The sequence below is a fragment of the Oncorhynchus nerka genome, linkage group LG17, assembly GCF_034236695.1.
Source record: "Oncorhynchus nerka isolate Pitt River linkage group LG17, Oner_Uvic_2.0, whole genome shotgun sequence".
Taxonomy (NCBI): domain Eukaryota; kingdom Metazoa; phylum Chordata; class Actinopteri; order Salmoniformes; family Salmonidae; genus Oncorhynchus; species Oncorhynchus nerka.
In genome coordinates this window covers 45904836-45926662 of record NC_088412.1, presented here as the reverse complement: position 1 = coordinate 45926662, position 21827 = coordinate 45904836, and the positions used below count along the sequence as shown (strand labels likewise).

Sequence of the window (21827 nt, the reverse complement as noted above, 5' to 3'; positions counted from 1 at the left end):
CTTAATGGGTGAATTATCTTGGTGTGTTAGCTACTAATTAGTTATACTACTAGCCATGTTATGTTTATTAACCTTAATGGGTGAATTATCTTGGTGTGTTAGCTACTAATTAGTTATACTACTAGCCATGTTATGTTTATTAACCTTAATGGGTGAATTATCTTGGTGTGTTAGCTACTAATTAGTTATACTACTAGCCATGTTATGTTTATTAACCTTAATGGGTGAATTATCTTGGTGTGTTAGCTACTAATTAGTTATACTACTAGCCATGTCATGTTTATTAACATTAATGGGTTATCTATTTTGCACAATCAAATATTTGTTGTTCTGCTACCCTTCGATAACTGCACATAAACTAGCTAGCTACTGCATTCTTCAACTTCTGCTCTCTCTGCTTTCAAGATGACGAGGTGATTGCAACTAATTAGTCACTGCAACTGGTCATCAGCTTGGACTGGATGCTGTGTAGGCATATGCGTTATTGTTGTAACGTGCTCAGCAGTAGGAGGTGGAGAGGGTTTGCAGTCTCGTGCCACAGTCAGGTATGGACACCTGGACACCGAATCCTCGAGCAAAACCGTTCATCCCTCGCCAGCAACGGAGCCTCTATCTCACCTGGAAGTACAAATTAACTAACAAGCGAGCTCTCCGTCGAGGCTGCCAGGTGAACCCAGATGCATGTTGTTTTGCCAGTTCAGCTACCATTCACTGTCACTTTTGGTGACCCTACATTTGAGGTATTTTTGAGAAATCAACTTGCCTTTTTCCTCTGTGCAGGCTGGAGCGGTTCTATTTCTGCTGGTCACAGTCATTGTAAATATCAAATTAATCTTAGACACAAGAAGAGTAGCCAATGAGGAAGAGGCAGTGCAGGAGTATGGTGAGTTCTTGTCAATTCTTCCATTTGTTTCACACTTGTCCATTTTCGTTGTCAAAAGCTGTTTCTCACTAACTATAGCCTAACAAAGTTGTTGATCTATGGAATTCGTACTGCTGAGCAATGTTACGTCAACTTATGAAGCAACTTTCCACAATTCAAAATGGCTGAACTTTCCCATGCTCGTTTAAAGACGACGCCCTGCCCAACATGGAGACCCCGCGCAAGACGGCGAGCGGTAGGAAGGTCCTGGATATTGAGGTGTACTCCAGCCGCTCCAAAGTCTATGTGGCAGTGGACGGCACCACTGTGAGTACTTGTAGGCATTTCACTATATGCCTACCCTTTTCACACTACTGAGCCAAACTCAGCTGAACTCCACTGGCCTAGGTACATATCCTCTGTAGTTTCTGGAAAAGACAATGAATTTGAATAAAAAAAGATCTGAGCCAGCTCTAGTGTGAGATCTGGCTCTAGTGTGAGATCTGGCTCTAGTGTGAGATCTGGCTCTGGTGTGAGATCTGGCTCTGGTGTGAGATCTGGCTCTGGTGTGAGATCTGGCTCTGGTGTGAGATCTGGCTCTGGTGTGAGATCTGGCTCTGGTGTGAGATCTGGCTCTGGTGTGAGATCTGGCTCTGGTGTGAGATCTGGCTCTGGTGTGAGATCTGGCTCTGGTGTGAGATCTGGCTCTAGTGTGAGATCTGGCTCTGGTGTGAGATCTGGCTCTGGTGTGAGATCTGGCTCTAGTGTGAGATCTGGCTCTGGTGTGAGATCTGGCTCTGGTGTGAGATCTGGCTCTAGTGTGAGATCTGGCTCTGGTGTGAGATCTGGCTCTAGTGTGAGATCTGGCTCTGGTGTGAGATCTGGCTCTAGTGTGAGATCTGGCTCTAGTGTGAGATCTGGCTCTGGTGTGAGATCTGGCTCTAGTGTGAGATCTGGCTCTAGTGTGAGATCTGGCTCTAGTGTGAGATCTGGCTCTGGTGTGAGATCTGGCTCTGGTGTGAGATCTGGCTCTAGTGTGAGATCTGGCTCTAGTGTGAGATCTGAGCTCTGGTGTGAGATCTGGCTAGTGTGAGATCTGGCTCTGGTGTGAGATCTGGCTCTGGTGTGAGATCTGGCTCTGAGATCTGGCTCTAGTGTGAGATCTGGCTCTGGTGTGAGATCTGGCTCTGGTGTGAGATCTGGCTCTGGTGTGAGATCTGGCTCTGGTGTGAGATCTGGCTCTAGTGTGAGATCTGGCTCTAGTGTGAGATCTGGCTCTAGTGTGAGATCTGGCTCTAGTGTGAGATCTGGCTCTAGTGTGAGATCTGGCTCTGGTGTGAGATCTGGCTCTAGTGTGAGATCTGGCTCTGGTGTGAGATCTGGCTTATTGTTGATGTGTGTCTTATAAACTGGGTTTCATAGTGTGATTTATGATGTAACTGTTGATATTGAAAGGTGCTTGGTGTTGTCTGTGTGTCCCTCTCCAGGTGTTGGAGGATGAAATGCGGGAGCAGGGCCGAGGCATTCACGTGATAGTCCTCAACCAGGCTACAGTAAGTAAGCACTTCTGACTCTTCACCTAGAGACACACTGAAACAGGTGTTTTTCCCTCTGCACTTGTGAGCAGTGTTTCAATTTAGCCTTTGTTTTTCAAGCATTCATGAACCACAACATGTCGAACAACATAATGAGATGAAACTACTAGTCTTGGTAGTAGGCAATTCCATGGTAAGAATGATCCTGAGACTCAGGTTTTTCACTTTAAAATGTCAAACGAAAACCAATCATTGCAAAGTTAAACAAACCACACAACTGTATGCACAAGGTCTACTTGGAACAATTCCCACGTTTTGCTGAAACACGTTTACTTGAGGAACAGTTAAGATACAACGTTTGTTACGAGAATGGTTTTGGCTGTTTGTGCCGTCATTCAGTTACCAAACTTTTCATTTGCACTGTTCTCCAAGTAAATGTGTTTTTGTCAAATGTTCAGTGGAAATGGTTAAAAGTAGTGCTTGTGCATAGAGTTGTGTGGTTTAACTTTGCAGTCATTGTTTTATAGTTGTAACAGTTTAAAGTGAAAAATCGTGTCTCAGTTTGTTACTGTGGAATCGCCCTATTGCTAAACCAACCTCTCCTCTCTAGACAACGTCTGTTTGTTGGTCTGCAGCATAAATGTCACTTTGTTGTGTGTGTGTGCAGGGCCATGTGATGGCCAAGAGGATATTTGACACCTACTCTCCCCATGAGGACGAGGCCATGATCCTCTTCCTCAACATGGTGACGCGTGGCAGGGTCCTCATTTTCACCATCAAGGTGAGTCACTCACTAACTCCCTTCCGGTTTTGCGTATGTATATACTATAGTATAGGCTAGTTCTTGATGCATTAGTAGTGACTTGCATCAAAGCTATTGTATTTGCATGCAATACACTTGAAGCTCTCAATGGGCTAATGTAGAGTAAGGCTAATAATTTAGCCTGACGATGCAGTGTTTTGTGCCTGTCTGTTTGTGTTGTATTGTTTACCTTTAGGATGAGGGGACGTTCCACCTGAAAGAGTCTGCTAAAAACCTGCTGAAGGGGCTTGGGAGCCAGGCGGGCCTCAACCTCAGCTGGAGAGACATGTGGACTTTGGTGGTGAAGAAAGGAGGTATAGGAACAGATGTTCTCACACACACACACACACACACACACATTACAGTTACTGCTAGGGGTGTGAACGTTTAAATGTTAAAACGTTTAAATGAAATTGGGATCTTTACGTTAAGAAAAATCCCTAACCAAAGACTTGTTTTTCCCCCACAAAATGTAAATCAGTGCAGTTATCACAAAACCTATTATTTTCCGTGTTATAGCCTAACTTGATTACCGGCTATAAAGGCCTGGGGAAAGTTGTAATTTAAATCAAACCAGAGAGGAAGAAGCGAACATAAGGCTACTTTTGGTGAATTTGCAAGGCATACCTTGACATTGCAAGGAATAGAGTAATTATTTCTGCCTGCCCCCTCCTCCCTCTCCCACGCGCTGGCTGGCCTGCTCTTTCTCTTCAAATAATAATGTGAGTGTGTTCAGTCTTCGGTCTGTTGCATGTGGAATATCCTAAGCTATTCATTGATGATAAGCCCTGCTTTACTGAAGTTGCGTGAAATTGCAGCATATTGCATTGCGAAATACAGCTTTTTTTTATGTATTGAAGATGGGCCTAGTGCACGGTCCTGACTCTGCCTGGTGGCCGACCTGCCTGTACTGTGCCCCTCCCCTCTCTCTCCGTCCCTCGCTAGTTCGCTATAAAATATGCAAGCGTTTGATTAGTTTCCGTACTAATTCCTAGCGGAATCTTAATATTGATATTCCGAAATGGGAGTCGACACCGGGAGTATCGACTCCACCGCTACGTCATTTGTCTTTAAGTTGGAAAAATGCCAGAGGAAGGCAAGCGACCGCAGTGATTTCCTGTATGGCTATACTTTGAGAAGTAAATGCAAACTTTGCGAGGTGGAATTGAGGTACAGTAATGGTATTTCAAAAAAATAATAATAATAATAATTGAACCTTTATTTAACTAGGCAAGTCAGTTAAGAACAAATTCTTATTTACAGTGACGTCCTACCAGGAAACAGTGTGTTAACTGCCTTGTTCAGGGGCAGAACGACCGATGTTTACCTTGTCAGCTTGGGGTTTTGATCCAGCAGCCTTTTGGTTACTGGCCCAACGTTCTAACCTCTAGGCTACCTGTACTACCATTACAACAGTAATGGTTGTACATGTGCAATGCTTATCCATCTGAAAGGGATGTGAGACCCAAACCGCTGCATTGTGAAACGTTATGACATTTTTCTTATCGTTTTATTCTAGATTTTGTCCATTTGTGTGTCATGCTGTGTGGGTGTGTTGACGATGAGCTGCTTGGGATGTTTGTTTTCAGGTCAGTTGTATGGTGAGAAACACTCCAAGTCCCCAGCCCTGTCCACCTGGGGAGATCCTGTTCTGCTGAAGACTGAGGTGCAGCTCACTGCTTCTGAAGGTACCTACCTAGCCTCCCATCATTTCATCTCCCTCCTCACCTTGCTCCACGCTCAGCAATGACCAATCATCCTTTATCTGCCGCTATTAAGAGAAATGATCTTAAATATACAGTCTACACAGCCCTTGTGCAGTCTTCATTTGCAACCCTTGTGCAGTCTTCATTTTGCTGCCTTAAAAATATATCTTAAAAGGGATTACATTCAAATTTTGTTCCACTGATCTTCACACCCTACTCCACACTTTCAAATTGAAAGCAAAATAATATAACATTTTCCATATGAATAATCAAGATGTGTTGATTGGATATGTCTTCTCTCCCCATAGTTCATAATTGGTGGAAGATTCTTTTAAAAACGGAATAATTTTGAATAATAGTCTACCAACCTTGCACAGCTCTTAAGGCAATGTATATCAATTGTTTTTGTCAAAAATGGCTCAAGCTCAGTAAATATGGTTGGGAATCTTTGATGGACAGCAATATTCAAACCTTGTCTCTAATCTTCAAGCAGATTTAAGTCAGGGCTGAGACTGGACCATTCAGGAACGTCTCACCAGCTCTTGGAAAGCCACTGTGGTCTGTCTTTGGCATTAAAATGTGTGTAATTGTCTCTCTGAAAAATACAACCATTCTTGAGTTAGGTAAGTCGCTCTGGATAAGAGCGTCTGCTAAATGACTTAAATGTAATGTAAATGTTTTCAAATCAAATTGTATTTGTCACGCTTTGTAAACAGGTGTAGACTAACGGTGAAATACTTAGTTGTGTGCCCTTCCCAACAATGCTGAGAAAAATAATAACCCGACAAATATACAATTAGTAACGATAACTTGGCTATATACATGGGGTACCAGTGCCGAGTCGATGTACAGGGGTACGAGGTAATTGAGGTAGAGTAGTATTCACACCCCTTGTCTTTTTGCTCATTTTGTTGTTACAAAGTGGGATTAAAATGCAGCAAAGCAGACTGAACCAGGTTTTCCTCTTGGATTTTGCCTGTGCTTAGCTCCATTAGGTTTATTTTATCCTGAAAAACTCCCCAGTCCTAAACGATTACAAGCATACTCATAGTATGATGCAGCCATCACCATGCTTGCAAATATGGTTAAAATCCATCAATGAAAGGCTTGCCAAACTCGAGATCTTGGATATATTACGAGAGGACATTAATGCATTATGTGCCAGTCTAGAATTCAGCCAATGTCAGATTGATGATCTAAGGAAAGAGAACACTGCGCTGAAAGGTACTGTAGACTCTATTCATAGCAAGGTGGAGCTGAAAGGTACTGTAGACTCTATTCATAGCAAGGTGGAGCTGAAAGGTACTGTAGACTCTATTCATAGCAAGGTGGAGCTGAAAGGTACTGTAGACTCTATTCATAGCAAGGTGGAGCTGAAAGGTACTGTAGACTCTATTCATAGCAAGGTGGAGCTGAAAGGTACTGTAGATTCTCTATTCATTCATAGCAAGGTGGAGCTGAAAGGTACTGTAGACTCTATTCATAGCAAGGTGGAGCTGAAAGGTACTGTAGACTCTATTCATAGCAAGGTGGAGCTGAAAGGTACTGTAGACTCTATTCATAGCAAGGTGGAGCTGAAAGGTACTGTAGACTCTGTTCATAGCAAGGTGGAGGTGGTGCAAAGGGAGAACAAACAACTTAAAGAAACCTTGCTTGATGTACAGTGTCGATCAATGCGGAACAATCTAATATTCTCAGGGATACCGGAGAATGACAACAGCAGAGGCTGTGAGGACACAGTCCGAGACTTTATGTCAACTAAACTAAAACTGCCCACTGATGTTGTGCGTAATGTCACTTCCTCCAGAGTCCATAGAATAGGTAAGTCCTCTGGAAATAGACCACTTTCTCCAGAGTCCATAGAATAGGCAAGGCCTCTGGAAATAGACCACTTTCTCCAGAGTCCATAGAATAGGCAAGGCCTCTGGAAATAGACCACTTTCTCCAGAGTCCATAGAATAGGCAAGGCCTCTGGAAATAGACCATTTTCTCCAGAGTCCATAGAATAGGTAAGGCCTCTGGAAATAGGCCACTTTCTCCAGAGTCCATAGAATAGGCAAGGCCTCTGGAAATAGACCACTTTCTCCAGAGTCCATAGAATAGGTAAGGCCTCTGGAAATAGACCACTTTCTCCAGAGTCCATAGAATAGGCAAGGCCTCTGGAAATAGACCACTTTCTCCAGAGTCCATAGAATAGGTAAGGCCTCTGGAAATAGACCATTTTCTCCAGAGTCCATAGAATAGGCAAGGCCTCTAGAAATAGACCATTTTCTCCAGAGTCCATAGAATAGGTAAGGCCTCTGGAAATAGGCCACTTTCTCCAGAGTCCATAGAATAGGCAAGGCCTCTGGAAATAGACCACTTTCTCCAGAGTCCATAGAATAGGCAAGGCCTCTGGAAATAGACCACTTTCTCCAGAGTCCATAGAATAGGCAAGGCCTCTGGAAATAGACCACTTTCTCCAGAGTCCATAGAATAGGCAAGGCCTCTGGAAATAGGCCACTTTCTCCAGAGTCCATAGAATAGGCAAGGCCTCTGGAAATAGGCCACTTTCTCCAGAGTCCATAGAATAGGTAAGGCCTCTGGAAATAGACCACTTTCTCCAGAGTCCATAGAATAGGTAAGGCCTCTGGAAATAGGCCACTTTCTCCAGAGTCCATAGAATATGTAAGGCCTCTGGAAATAGGCCACTTTCTCCAGAGTCCATAGAATAGGCAAGGCCTCTGGAAATAGACCACTTTCTCCAGAGTCCATAGAATAGGTAAGGCCTCTGGAAATAGACCACTTTCTCCAGAGTCCATAGAATAGGTAAGGCCTCTGGAAATAGACCACGGGCTATTATTGCATGTTTTGACAAATTTAAGTAAAAGGAAAGGACGAAGAACGTGGGGAGAGAACTCAGAGACACTGATTTTGGAATGAATGATCACTTCCCCACCGAGATCAAAGGAGAAAAAAAACTATATCCCATGAAGGAAAAGCGTTGCCTGAATCAACGAGTCTCCATGGTGATGGATAAACTTTATATCAACGGGCAATTGTATCGGGACTCTGGAGTAACTCCCTGGCTATTTTAATTTAATGTTCAAATTTGAGTTTGTGTGTTGTGTATCATGACAACTTCAACTATAACGGATATATGCTCTGTTGATCTCCACTTGACAAGGAAAGGGTTGCATATAGCTCAGGTTAATATATGTAGCCTTCCTAAAAAATACATGAGGTTTTTAACTTGGTCATATTTTGGCTTTGAACAAAACACATTTGGATGCATCTGTAAATGATGGGCAAATTAACATTCATGCATATGGTCTACTGAGAAGAGACAGGAATAGGAATGGTGGGGGTGTTGCACTGTATATTCAGAATCATATACCTTTTACGAGGAGGGATGACCTTAATGTAGGTCAAATAGAGGCACTATGGGCTCAAGTACATCTGTCTCGCCAGGCACACATATTGGTTGGATGTGTGTATATGACACCTTAGAGCTAGGTGGTCTATCTGGATAACTTATGTACTGGGTTTCACCAGGCCACAGATGGCAACAGAGATGTATTTATCTTGGGTGATTTTAATATACATTTAGAACAAAATTGATGAGATATGCTAAGAACTGTGGTTTGAAACAAATGGTTAATGATACTACTAGATCATCAATTAAGTTGGGTCATCATTCAGACACATGCATTGATCTGATTTTCTGTAATATACCATTGCAATGCTTAAAAGCCAGATCAATGCCAGTGGGCTGGACAGACCATAATATTGTGACCATAACCATGAACACCAAGGTTCCAAAGAAACCCCCTAGGATTGTGGTCAAAAGAAATGTTAAAATATTTAATCATGAGCTATTTCTAAATGATTTGGCTGCTGTACCCTGGGAGCTGATTTATCTAGAGGATGATTTAAATCACGCTACAGAATGTTTTATTGATTTGCTCACTGAGGTAATGGACCATCATGCCCCTATAAGAAAGAGAACAGTTGGTGCCCGTCCATCTCCGTGGATTGATGATGAACTGGGTGAGGCTTTTTCTCAAAGAAATATGGCAAAAGTCTTAGCAGCCAAGTCAAAATTAGAAATTGATGAACAGAATTATAGAACATTACTTAATTATGCAGTTAAATTGAATCGAAAGGAAAAAAAAGTTGTTTTACAACCTTTTTATTGATTGTAAAAATGATTCTAAAAAGGTATGGAACACAGATGTACCAAGTAAGCCCTTAACTATCTCATCATGCCCATCTAGTGTGGAGGTTGACGGGAGAATAATAACAGAACCAGTTGATATTGCCAATCATTTTGCTGATTTTTTTTTTTTTACAAAGAAATGTAATTTACTGAGCAACAATGTAGACATACATTCATCCAAACAAGCTATTGTCCAATGGATTGATGATTATATTATGAGCAACAAGACCTGCTCTTTTAGTCTGCAAACGGTGTCAGTGGAGGAGGTGTTAAACCTTTTGAAGTAATTAACCTGTAGATTTATAATCAGGTATGGTCTTATGGACAATTTTTTTTGCTTCACTGTGCTGCTCCCCAGATTGCAGTTCCACTGAGATACATATTTAATTGGTCACTGGAAAAGGGGATGTTTGCAAATGTATGGAAGCATGCGAAACTGTCCCCTATTCCGAAAGACTGCAAAGAACCCATTACTCCTGCCAATAGTCGACCAATTAGTCTACTCCCTACACTCAGTAAGATATTGGAGGGTATTGTGAGTAGACAAATATGGGAGTACATGGAAAAGAATGATCTGATTACAGCCAATCAGCATGCTTATCGCAAAAAACATTCCACTACCACTGCATTGGTTGACATGACTGACCAGTGGCTCAATGCTATGGATAATGGCAGGTTTGTAGGTGTACTATTTTTAGATTTCAGTGCAGCATTTGATTTAGTGGATAATGAAATAATTTTGACAAAATTAATGCATTATGTTTTTAACCTCTTAAGTCGACCCTCTACTTTTTTGAACATTCTGTTAAAAATCGCGCAACATTTCAGCGCCCTGCTACTCATGCCAGGAATATAGTATATGCATTTGCTTAGTCTGTGTGGATAGAAAACACTCAGACGTTTATAAAACTGGTTAAATCACTGCTGTGGCTTTACCAGAACGGCATTTACATCGAAAAGCACAGGAAAAACTGATCACTGAAAATGGGAAAATATATCCATGCGCTACTTGAACCCATTGATAAAGGTGAACCACAATTAATTGACTGAGGTTGCAGTACCTACAGCTTCCACACGGTGTCTAGAGTCTTGTCATTTCCCTTCGAGTTTTTTCTTGGTCAAGCACATGCAGGGCACCGTATCTCCTTAGGTCTAGGACCGGATATTTTCGTTGAGTTTCTAGCCGGGCATTTTTCCAGACGGACAGCTAATGATCTTTACATCGCCTCCTGATGATTTTATCGCTTATTAACGTTTACTAATACCTAAAGTTGCATTACAAACGTATTTCGAAGTGTTTTGTGAAAGTTTATCGTCGACTTTTTGAATTTAAAAAAATGACGTTACGTTTTGAAACAATGTTTTTTTCGTTTATCACACAGTCTACATATAACGATATCTAGGCTTTATATGGACCGATTTAATCGAAATAAAGACCCAAATAGTGTTTATGGGACATCTAGGAGTGCCAACAAAGAAGATGGTGAAAGGTAATGAATGTTTTCTATTTTATTGTGCGGTTTGTGTAACGCCGAAATGCTAATTATTTTGTTTACGTCCCCTGTGGGTCTTTTTGGGTGTTACATGCTATCAGATAATAGCTTCTCATGCTTTCGCCGAAAAGCATTTTAAAAATCTGACTTGTTGCCTGGATTCACAACGAGTGTAGGTTTAATTCGATACCCTGCATGTGTATTTTAATGAACTTTTGAGTTTTAACTAATACTATTAGCATTTAGCGTAGCGCATTTGCATTTCCAGAGCTCTAGTTGGGACGCAAGCGTCCCGAGTAGAAGCAACAGGTTAAGGAGGTGGCATTGAATTGGGTACAGTCATATCTAACTGACAGGAAACAGTCCACCTATATCAATGGTTCTTTTTCTTCCCCTCATGTGTTAAACTTTGGAATACCGCAGGGCAGCTGCCTTGGGCCACTTCTTTATTTAATATATACCAACGACCTTCCCTATGCCTTAGCTGAAACTCAAGGGACTATATTTGCAGATGATACTACAATTTATGCAGCCAGACAATCGGTTCAACAGGTACAGCAAGCTTTACAAGGAGATTTGGAGAATATTAGGGAGTGGGTTTGCCAAAACAAACTTGTTTTAAACACCAAGAAAACCAAAGTTATGTTGGTCTGTTCCACTAGGAAAAGGCCAAAACAGCTTGGGATACAATTAAGTACAAATTTAAGAAGTGGCAGAAACCAAACTATTGGAATAAATAATAAATTCAAACCAGAAACCTTTCAATATATAAATTTTAACATTATTTTAAAACAATTTAAATATAATACATAGAAATGTTGTGGGACTATAGTAGATGAAGAATCAATATTATTTACATTGAGTGTTTATTGGGTCATTATGTTAGTATATTATGTGTGTTTGTAATAGTGTGTTATATGGAAATTTGATTTGTCCAAATGGGGACTAAAAGAGATCTAAATCAAACCATCACTCCTGTGTCCCAATAGCACGTTGTTAGCTAATCAGAGTTTATCATTTTAAAAGGCTAATTGATCATTAGAAAACCCTTTTGCAATTATGTTAGCACAGCTGAAGACCGTTGTTCTGATTAAAGAAGCAATAAAACAGTCCTTCTTTAGACTAGTTGAGTATCTGGAGCATTAGTATTTGTGGGTTCGATTACAGACTCAAAATGGCCAGAAACAAATACTTTCTTCTGAAACTTGTCAGTCTATTCTTGTTCTGAGAAATGAAGGCTATTCCTTGCGATAAATTGCCAAGAAACTGAAGATCTCGTACAACGCTGTGTACTACTCCCTTCACAGAACAGTGCAAACTGGCTCTAACCAGAATAGAAAGAGGAGTGGGAGGCCCCGGTGCACAACTGAGCAAGAGGACAAGTACATTGTTGTGAGGCGTCTGTTTCTCAAATTTGACAAGTCTTCAACTGGCGGCAGCTTTTAAATAGTACCCGCAAAACACCAGTCTCAACGTCAACAGTGAAGAGGTGACTCTGGGATGCTGGCCTTCTAGGCAGAGTTCCGGTATCTGTGTTCTTTTGCCCATCTTAATCTTTTCTTTTTATTGGCCAGTCTGAGATATAGCTTTTTCTTTGATTTGATTTAGAAGGACAATAGTGTCATGATTGTGTTATTTATCAGCAGCAAATAATTTGACCACGTGCCTTGCTGATTTGATATCATTCTGTTTTGCGTTATGAAAATAAGCTGTTAATGGACTGTTTTATTTACTATAACTCTCTTGCTAATCACATTTATTGTAAGGGACACACAAACACACTACTTGTTGCAGTAGGTCTTTTAGAATATTGCAAAACATATCCATGACTATCCAAGTTGATGAGCAGGGAAACAAACGATGCCAGTCAGCCTGCACAGCCGGCCCATCGAAACTACACCTAAACCACATGAGGTTGGTGGCACCTTAATTGTGGAGGACGTGGTAATGGCTGAAGCAGGATAGGGGGAATGATATTAAATACAGCAAACACATGGTTTCCATGTATTGATGCCATTCCATTTTTTTGCTCCATTCCAGTCATTATTACGAGCCATCCTCCCATCAGCAGCCTCCACTGACCTAAACTATACCGAAACAAATGTCACACATAAATGGTTGGCACATAGACGAGATTAAATTGACAATCTGATGAGTGACAATATTATCAGTTGTCAAATTGTACATGAAGAGAGAGGTGCGTCTTGTAATTGACAGATGCAGGGAAAGGAGCATAACTTTTTCAAATCACATGCAGGTAAAAAAAAATTGATTTCTATATGGTATCAGAAAGAAACTGCAGAATTTTCTCTGACACTTACCTTTGTCAAATAACGCAAAATTCAAGAGGTGCAGCTCCATTTCCAAATGTAACTTTTTCCAAGAATATCCGTGCTGTCAATGTGTTCAGCACATGACCACTCACGAGTCAGCATTGCTCTGACTACTAAGCAAAAACTAGTAACTTAATAAAATATGCTATTTTGTCTTCAATGGATGAATGGGTGAAAGAAACCAGAACTGACAATGGTGCATGTGACTTCAATGAACTGAATGATGAGGGTGATTGAATTTGATTCTGTTAAGTTCATGTATTAAGTATCCCTATTATCACTCTGTCAAGAGTGTGGCGCCTGCGTGGGAAGTTTGGTTGTTGATGGACCTACTAGCCTTCAGTGGAATGGCTACATTGTAGTGTGTTCATACAGTATAGTAAACTTTGTTAAACTGGAACCTTGTCGTTGTGTCATTTCGAGTTAACAGATTGATCTGAATGTTGAGGGTGAAGACGATGATTGAAATTAGAACAGTCGTGTAATGATGAAGAATTGTGGGCGGTCTATTTTATTTGATTATGAAAAGCCTGGAAATGGTGTATATTTAGAACAGGGGTGGGGCAAACCTTTTGGCTCGAGGGCCACATTGGGATTAAGAAATTCAATGGAGGGGCACATTTTTGGTGGGATTTAATTGTTTGTTAAAATCAATTTGCGGGGGACTCTGGCACCGCATCACTACAGACCCGGGTTCGATCCCAGGCTGTGTCACAGCTGGCTGTGACCGGTAGACGCATGAGGCGGCGCACAATTGGCCCAGCGTCGTCCGGGTTAGGAGCGGGTTTGGTAGGCCGAGATTTCCTTGGCCCATCGTGCTTTAGCAACTCCTGTGGCGGGCCGGGCGCATGCATGCTGGCACGGTCGCCAGGTGTACGGTGTTTCCTCCGAACATTGGTGCGGCTGGCTTCCGGGTTAAGCAGGCATTGTCAAGAAGCAGTGCGGCGTGGCTGGGTCGTGTTTCTTAGGACGCATGGCTCTCGACCTTCGCCTCTCCCGAGTCCGTACAGGAGTTGCAGCGATGGGACAGGACTGTAACTACCAATTGGATACCCTTTTTTTCGTCCAATTTCGTGGTAAAAAACATTTGGGTCGTACTTTGCCCCCCCTGATTTAGAACCTAACTTCTTTTCACTTTATCATACATGCTAGTAATGTGGCGTGAATGCAGTGTTGTTGATCCTCTATCTTTAAGTATTGTGGTGGCAGCATCATATTATGGGTATTCTTGTCACCAGCAAGGGACTGGGAAGTTTGTCAGGATCAAACTAAATATGAGGAACAAAGCCCAGTTAGAGGAAAACCTGATGTAGTCTTCTGGAAAAATGACACTATCCTGGGGTTTTCAGTTGGACAATGACTAATGTTAATACCAATGTTAATACCAGAATGGCTTTCCAAGAGGTGGTGAGTGTTCCAGAAAGGTGCATTCTCAGTCCTGGTTTAATCTGCTTGAAAATCCGTTTCTGGACAATTTAATATTGCTGTCCAGAAGAAAAAGAAACGCACACCTATTAAGACGAGGTGCTGGCTAGCGGAATAGAAACTTGAAAATAAAAGAGAGCCGCACACTCTAGGAGCTCAGATGCAAAAATGTAATACCAACGTTTCGACAGCCAAGCTGTCTTCATCAGGGTATAATCACAAACACTGCGGGATGACTTGTTCTATATAGTGTCAAAAGACACAGGTGTCTGTAATCATGGCCAAGAGTGGCCTAATACCATTGGTTAATAATCAAATATTAAAATGTCATACAAAGAACAGCATACAAACAAATGGATAGCATACGATCATAGATTAATTTGACACAAGTTTACACACAATTACAATGGCAAAGTCACAATAATCACAAGAATGGCTTCAGATCAAAGTCTACGTTGAGACCGAAGGGCGCAAGGGTCTTTAAATTAAAGATCCAGGCAGCCTCTCGTTTTAACAATAAATGATCAAGGTCACCCCCTCTCCTAGGGAGGGTGACATGTTCGATGCCAATATAACGCAGAGACTAAATCGAGTGGCCTGCCTCCAAGAAGTGGGCCGCAACTGGATAAGTAAAGTTTTACACCTAATGGTGTTACGATGCTCTGAGATACGTACTTTTAATTCGTGCTTTGTTTTACCTACATAATTTTTACCACAAGGACAAGTTCTAAGATAAATAACTGCCTTAGTGGAGCACGTAATAACACCTTTTATTGGGATCGATTTCCCTGTTTGTGGGTGTTTGAAGGACCTACATTTATAAGTGCCATTGCATTGAGCACAGCCATTACATTTGTAATTTCCATCCAGTAGGGGCGCAAATAGACGTTGTTCGGGAATATCTTGGGGTGGTAAATCAGAGTTTACCACTTGGTCTCTGTACCACTTGATTTCTGCCCCGCGAGAATACGACCAAGGGAAGGTCCGAAAACACATTACAGAGACTATCATCGGATTTTAGGATGTGCCAATGTTTGTGAACAATTCCCTTAATTTGTTCAGAGCACTTTGAATAGCGGGTAGTTAGAACGCAAGAATGTGTCTTCTTGCGAGACTGACCTTGAAAAAGGTCATAATATTGCTGTCCGTCAATGATTCCCAACCAAGTTTACTGAGCTTGATTCCCAACCAATTTTACTGAGCTTGATTCCCAACCAAGTTTACTGAGCTTGAGTAATTTTGAGAAAAACAATTGATTTGTGTTTCTCTAAGAGTTGTGCCAGGTTGGTAGTCTTATTCAACGTGATTTACAGCTGTGATGGCTGCCAAAGGCGCTTCCACAAAGTATTAACTTGGGTGTTGAAGGCAAATGCAATCAATACATCTTCATTTTTTATGAAGATTCATTTTCAATATTTTGTCTTTTACTTTGAAAGTGTGGACTAGGTTGTGTAGATCGGTTTAAAAAAATATATAATTTGAGGCCGAAAAATCAGATGACTGCAAGGGGTGTGTATACTTTCATTATGCATTGTTAGGTGGTTTTATGCTCCTGCACCATGTCAACCACCATCTCAACTCCTTCTACTTGTCGTGTGCGTTTTTATACTGAATGCCACACTCGAAGTTCCCTTGTGGGGGAAAAAAATAAAAATGAAATGTGTCAGTGAATTGTAATTGGGTGTTATTCTCCTCTTTCTCCCCCTACAGATGCAGAGTGCCATTGGGCTGACACAGAGCTGAACAGGAGGAGAAAACTCTTCTGCAGTAAGGTGGAGGGCTACGGCAGCATCTGTAGCTGCAAGGACCCGGCCCCCATTGAGTTCAACCCAGACCCAGTAAGGCCCACGTCCTCCATTTTTTTATTTTACCTTTATTGGCACCCTATTCCCGATTTAGTGCACTACTTTTTAAATGTTTTATTATAAGGGCCCTTCTGGATGATTGAACTCAAGCTGTCCCCCCTCCCCCTCATTTCTCTAGCTCCCCAACAACAATGTGTTGAAGGTTCCTGTGGCGGTCATCGCTGGGAACAGACCTAACTATCTGTACAGGTATGACTGATTCTGATGGGAAGGGACGGGGTCTGGAAGTAGGGTTACGACCAGCTCTTTCTTCTCCATGTTAGGATGCTGAGGTCTCTGCTCTCGGCCCAGGGGGTCAACCCACAGATGGTCACAGTCTTCATCGATGGATACTATGAGGTACGGAGTTCCTTCTCTTTATCTTCACCCTCCTCAACCATCTTCTCAACTGTATGGTATTTCATTTGTTGAGCTTGAAGCTGTATGTGTGTGCTTGCGTGCATGTGTGTGTTCGTACAGGAGCCCATGGATGTGGTGGAGCTGTTTGGACTGAAGGGGGTTCAACACACTCCCATCAGCATCAAGAATGCCAGAGTATCACAGGTGAGATGTCTGTCAGCCAACTCACTCATCACACTCAGAGCAGCCTCCATCACAGACCAGCTGAAACGGAGTCAGTCACACAGTCATTAGTCAACTAGAAGTCACTTATTTTGTCAAACACCAACAAATGAGACAATCAAAGGCAATGTTGTGTTGTAATGCACACCAGTGTTTTGGCATCCATCACCCACTCCTTACCACCTCCTATACATCTGTCTGCTCTCTCCTTTCAGCACTACAAAGCCAGTCTCACTGCAACCTTCAACCTACACCCAGTGAGTATTTTCACCTTTCTGTCCACCAAATCCAGATAAGTTATTATGGTTGTGGTTGATTTCTGCCATTGTGGTCGATTTGTGATTGATTTGCAGGATGCTGACTTTGCCATAGTCCTGGAGGAAGACCTAGATATCTCCATAGATTTCTTCAGGTAAGATCTCTGTAGTTTTAGATAGAATGGATTTCACATGACTGGGAATACAGATATGCATCTGTTGGACACAGATACCTTTCAAAAAATAAATGTAAAAAAAGTAGGGACGAGGATCAGAAAACCATAGAGTTTGATCGGGCTGTTGATTGTGGAATGTTGTCCCACTCCTCTTCGAATGCTGTGCGAAGTTGCTGGATATTGGTGGGAACTGGATCACAGTGTTGTTCATGTCGCTTCAGAGCGTCCCAAACATCCTCAATGGGTGACATGTCTGGTGAGTATGCAGGTTGTGGAAGAAATGGAACATTTTCAGCTTGCAGGAATTGTGTACAGATCCTAGCGACATACATTATCATGCTGAAACATGAGGCGATGGCGGTGGATGAGTGGCACGACAATGGGCCTCAGGATTTCATCACAGTATCTCTGTGCATTCAAATTTCCATCTATAAAATGCTATTGTGGTCGTTGTTTGTAGTTTATGCCTGCCCATACCATAAACCCATAGCAACATGGGTCACTCTGTTCAAAACGTTGACATCAGCAAACCCCTCGCCTACACGATGCCATCTGCCCGGTACAGTTGAAACCGGAATTCATCCGTGAAGAACACACTTCTGCAGTGTGCCAGTGGCCATCGGAGGTGAGTATTTACCCACTGAAGTCAGTTACAACGCCACGGTCAAGACCCTGGGTAGGACGATGCGCACGCAGATGAGCTTTCCTAAGACTGTTTCTGAGTTTGTGCAGAGGTTCTTCGGTTGTGAAAACTCAGTTTCATCAGCTGTCTGGGTGGCTGGTCTCAGACAATCCCGCAGCTGAAGAAGCCAGATGTGGAGTTTCTGGGCTGGCTTGGTTACACATGGCCTGCGGTTGTGGGGCCAGTTGGACGTACTGCCAAATTCTCTAAAATGACATTGGAGGCAGCTTATGGTATAGAAATTAGCATTCATGATGCAGTCAGCATGCCAATGCACGCTCCCTCAACTTGACATCTGTGGCATTGTTGTGTGACAACTGCACAGGTGCACCTGTGTAATCGTGCTGTTAAATGAGTTTCTCGATATGCCACACCTGTCATGTGGATGGATTATCTTGGCGAAGGAGAAATGCTCACCAACAGGGATGATGTAAGCACATTTTTGCACAGCATTTGAGAGGACAGCTTTTTTGTGTGTATGGAACATTTCTGGGATCTTTTATAGCAGCTCATGAAACATGGGACCAACACTTTACATGTGTATATACAGTGCATTCGGAAAGTATTCAGACCCCTTCCCTACTCCACATTCTGCTATGTTACAACATTAGTCTTAAAATTGTTCAAAAAATATTCCCTCATCAATCTACACACAAATACCTGATAATGACAAAGTGAAAACAGGTTTTATTTTATTTTGACAAATTTATTTTAAAAAACGATACTTAAGTATTCAGACTTTGCTATTGAGTTCCAGTGGATCCTGTTTCCATTGATTATCCTTGATGTTTCTACAACTTGTGGTAAATACAACTGATTGGAAAGGCACACACCTGTCTATATAAGGTCCTACAGTTGATAGTGCATGTCAGAGCAAAAACCAAGCCATGAGGTTGAAGGAATTGTCTGTTGGTTGAGCTCTGAGACGACAGGATTGTGTCGAGGCACAGATCTGGGGAAGGGTACCAAAACATTTCTGCAGCTTTGAAGGTCCCCAAGAACACATTGGCCTCCATCATTCTTAAATAGAATAAGTTTGGAACCACCAAGACTCTTCCTAGAACCCTAACCCAGCCAAACTGAGCAATCAGGGGAGAAGGGCCATGGTCAGGGAGGTGACCAAGAACCAAATGGACACTCTGACAGAGCTCCAGAGTTCCTCTGTGGAGATGGGAGAACCTTCCAGTAGGACAACCATCTCTGCAGCACTCCACCTATCAGGCCTTTATGGTAGAGTGGCCAGACGGAAGCCACTCCTCTGTAAAAGGCACATGACCGCCCGCTTAGACTTTGCCAAAAGGCTCCTAAAGGACTCTGACCACGAGAAACAAGATTCTCTGGTCGGATGAAACCAAGATTGAACTCTTTTGCCTGAGTGCCAAGTGTCACGTCTGCAGGAAACCTGTCACCATCCAGCGGCAGGAACTGGGAGACGAGACAGGACCAAGGGAAAGATGAACGGGGCAAAGTACAGAGCGATCCTTGACTAAAACCTGCTCCAGAGGGCTCAGTACCTCCGACTGGGGTGAAGGTTCACCTTCCAACAGGACAACGACCCTAAGCACACAGTCAAAACAACACAGGAGTGGCTTCGGGACAAGTCTCTGAATGTCCTTGAGTGGTCCAGCCAGAGCCCGGACTTGAACCCGAATGAACATCTCTGGAGAGACCTGAAAATAGCTGTGCAACCTGACAGAGATTGGTAGGATCTGCAGAGAAGAATGCGAGAAACTCCCCAAATACACGTGTGCCAAGCTTGTAGCATCATACCCAAGAAGACTCTAGGCTGTACTCGCTGCTAAAGGTGTTTCAACAAAGTACTGAGTAAAGGATCTGAATATTTATGTAAATGTGATATTTCAGTTCAAAATTGTATAAATATTTGAACATTTCAACAAACCTGTTTTTGCTTTGTCGTAATGGGGTATTGTATAGAATGAGGGGGAAAACTTCATCCATTTTTTAGTAAGGCTGTAATGCAACAAAATGTGGAAAAACTGGAGTCTGAATACTTTTATTCAGACCCTAAGAATTTTCCCCCAAAAAATTTTTAACGTTACAGCCTTACAAATTGCTCATCAAGCTACGCACAATAACCCATAATGACAAAGCAAGAACAGGTTCAGAAATGTTTGCAAATGTATAAAGAATACAAGTAAGTGAACATTCATTTACATAAGTATTCAGACCCGCTTTCGACACCTTTTAGAGTCCTTGCCCACAATGAATTGAGGCTGTTCTGAGGGGTGAGGTGCAACTCAATATTAGGAAGGTGTTCTTAATGTGTAGTACACTCAGGTGAGGGGGAGCGAGAGAGAACGAGACTTCAATCTCAGCGCAAAGATCATTGGAAGTTTGTCAGTGAGTTTAATGTAGCTGAGTTTGTGCTTTAGAATGAATATGACTATTATTGACCAAAAGGGGGCAGTAGATCCACATGCTTCCTGCTTTACTAAATCTCTCTCCTTTGTGTGCCCCAATCCTTAAATGTATTAACTGTTGAACATGTGCTACTGACACACATTTGGAGTATGGGGCCAACTGAATTCAATGCTTGTTTAACCTCGCAAACATGCTCTTCGGAAGAACTGGTAGAGATGGTAGAACTGTCACATACTGGAATGGAATGTATTTGTGGTAGGGAATCATAGACTTGGATCAACTTTATTCATCCCCAGCATGAAGACATCTATGCGACTCTTGTCCCTCAACCAATGTGACAGATCAGTGCAGGCGGAATCGACGCGACATCTGAAATAAGACAATGGTTGGTGACATGTTATGGTTGTTGTTCCTGTCCAGTTTCCTGAGCCAGACCGTCCATCTGCTCAACGAGGACGACAGCTTATACTGCATCTCGGCCTGGAACGACCAGGTCAGTGTCCTCCTCTCGATACTTTCCACACTTTAAACGTTTTCCTTTCGTTGCTGTAGCTCAGTGGGTAGAGCATGGCTAGTGGGTTAGGGGGCCCCCCACCTCAACATTTGTGGCCCGTCTTGATGACAGAGAGAGAGATTGTTTTTTTAAAGTAAATTTCCTGCAATTCTACACATTTTGCCATACAGAAAAAAATGTTTTAAATGCCCACGAGTAGAATTTCACTTTTTTTCAGCTGAAAGACGATGCCAATAGCTTACCAATGATGTTGCACAACCACTTAAGTCAAGTCATTGTTTTAGTATGATATACTGTATTTGGAGATGAAATGGGAAATCCCGAAGTGATATTTTCAGTGCCAATGCTGTGTGTTTCCCCTATATGACGTGCTAATACTTTTCAGTCTCTTTCTTTTCAGAGCTGGGTTTTATTTGAATGTTACCACCCACCAGCATGGCATTGTTTATTAATCAGAAACACCTGCAAAGTTCTTTCTCGAGTCGTGACTGAGCTGAGCAATATAATAGATAAAGTTTGGCTGAGCCAAACAGCTTTTCCCATAGCCTGCGCTTGGCTGCCTGAGATAGGGAGCAAATTAAACGTATGTTTTTGCACCTCCATTTTTTTTACCAGGAAATTATCATAATCCATTGGATCATTTGTCAAGTTTCACTTATTTTTGAGCTAGTCTGTATAAAAATATTAACTCAGCAAAAAAAGAAACGTCCCTTTTTCAGGACCCTGTCTTTTTAAAGATAATTCATAAAAATCCAAATAACTTCACAGATCTTCATTGTAAAAGGTTTTAACACTGTTTCCCATGCTTGTTCAATGAACCATAAGCAATTAATTAACATGCACCTGTGGAACGGTCGTTAAGACACTAGCAGCTTAGACGGTAGGCAATTAAGGTCACAGTTATGAAAACTTAGGACACTAAAGAGGCCTTTCTCCTGACTCTGAAAAACACCAAAAGAAAAATGCCCAGGGTCCCTGTGTGAACGTGCCTTAGGCATGCTGCAAGGAGGCATGAGGACTGCAGATGTGGCCAGGG

At 42.2% G+C, this 21827-nt stretch overlaps 1 protein-coding gene across 1 annotated transcript in view; it reads left to right on the top strand.

The window, feature by feature from the left end:
• The window catches only part of pomgnt1 (protein O-linked mannose N-acetylglucosaminyltransferase 1 (beta 1,2-)), a 35434-nt gene that overhangs the window by 4511 nt on the left and 9096 nt on the right, over positions 1–21827 (top strand). The window contains exons 2-15 of the mRNA XM_029686800.2: positions 406–667; positions 781–883; positions 1074–1189; positions 2350–2415; positions 3065–3178; positions 3396–3513; positions 4789–4887; positions 16065–16192; positions 16338–16408; positions 16483–16558; positions 16679–16762; positions 16996–17037; positions 17134–17192; positions 20698–20770. Coding sequence (XP_029542660.1) covers positions 548–667; positions 781–883; positions 1074–1189; positions 2350–2415; positions 3065–3178; positions 3396–3513; positions 4789–4887; positions 16065–16192; positions 16338–16408; positions 16483–16558; positions 16679–16762; positions 16996–17037; positions 17134–17192; positions 20698–20770 — 1269 coding nt within the window. The 5' untranslated portion in view covers positions 406–547. The remainder of the gene's footprint in view (positions 1–405; positions 668–780; positions 884–1073; positions 1190–2349; positions 2416–3064; positions 3179–3395; positions 3514–4788; positions 4888–16064; positions 16193–16337; positions 16409–16482; positions 16559–16678; positions 16763–16995; positions 17038–17133; positions 17193–20697; positions 20771–21827) is intronic.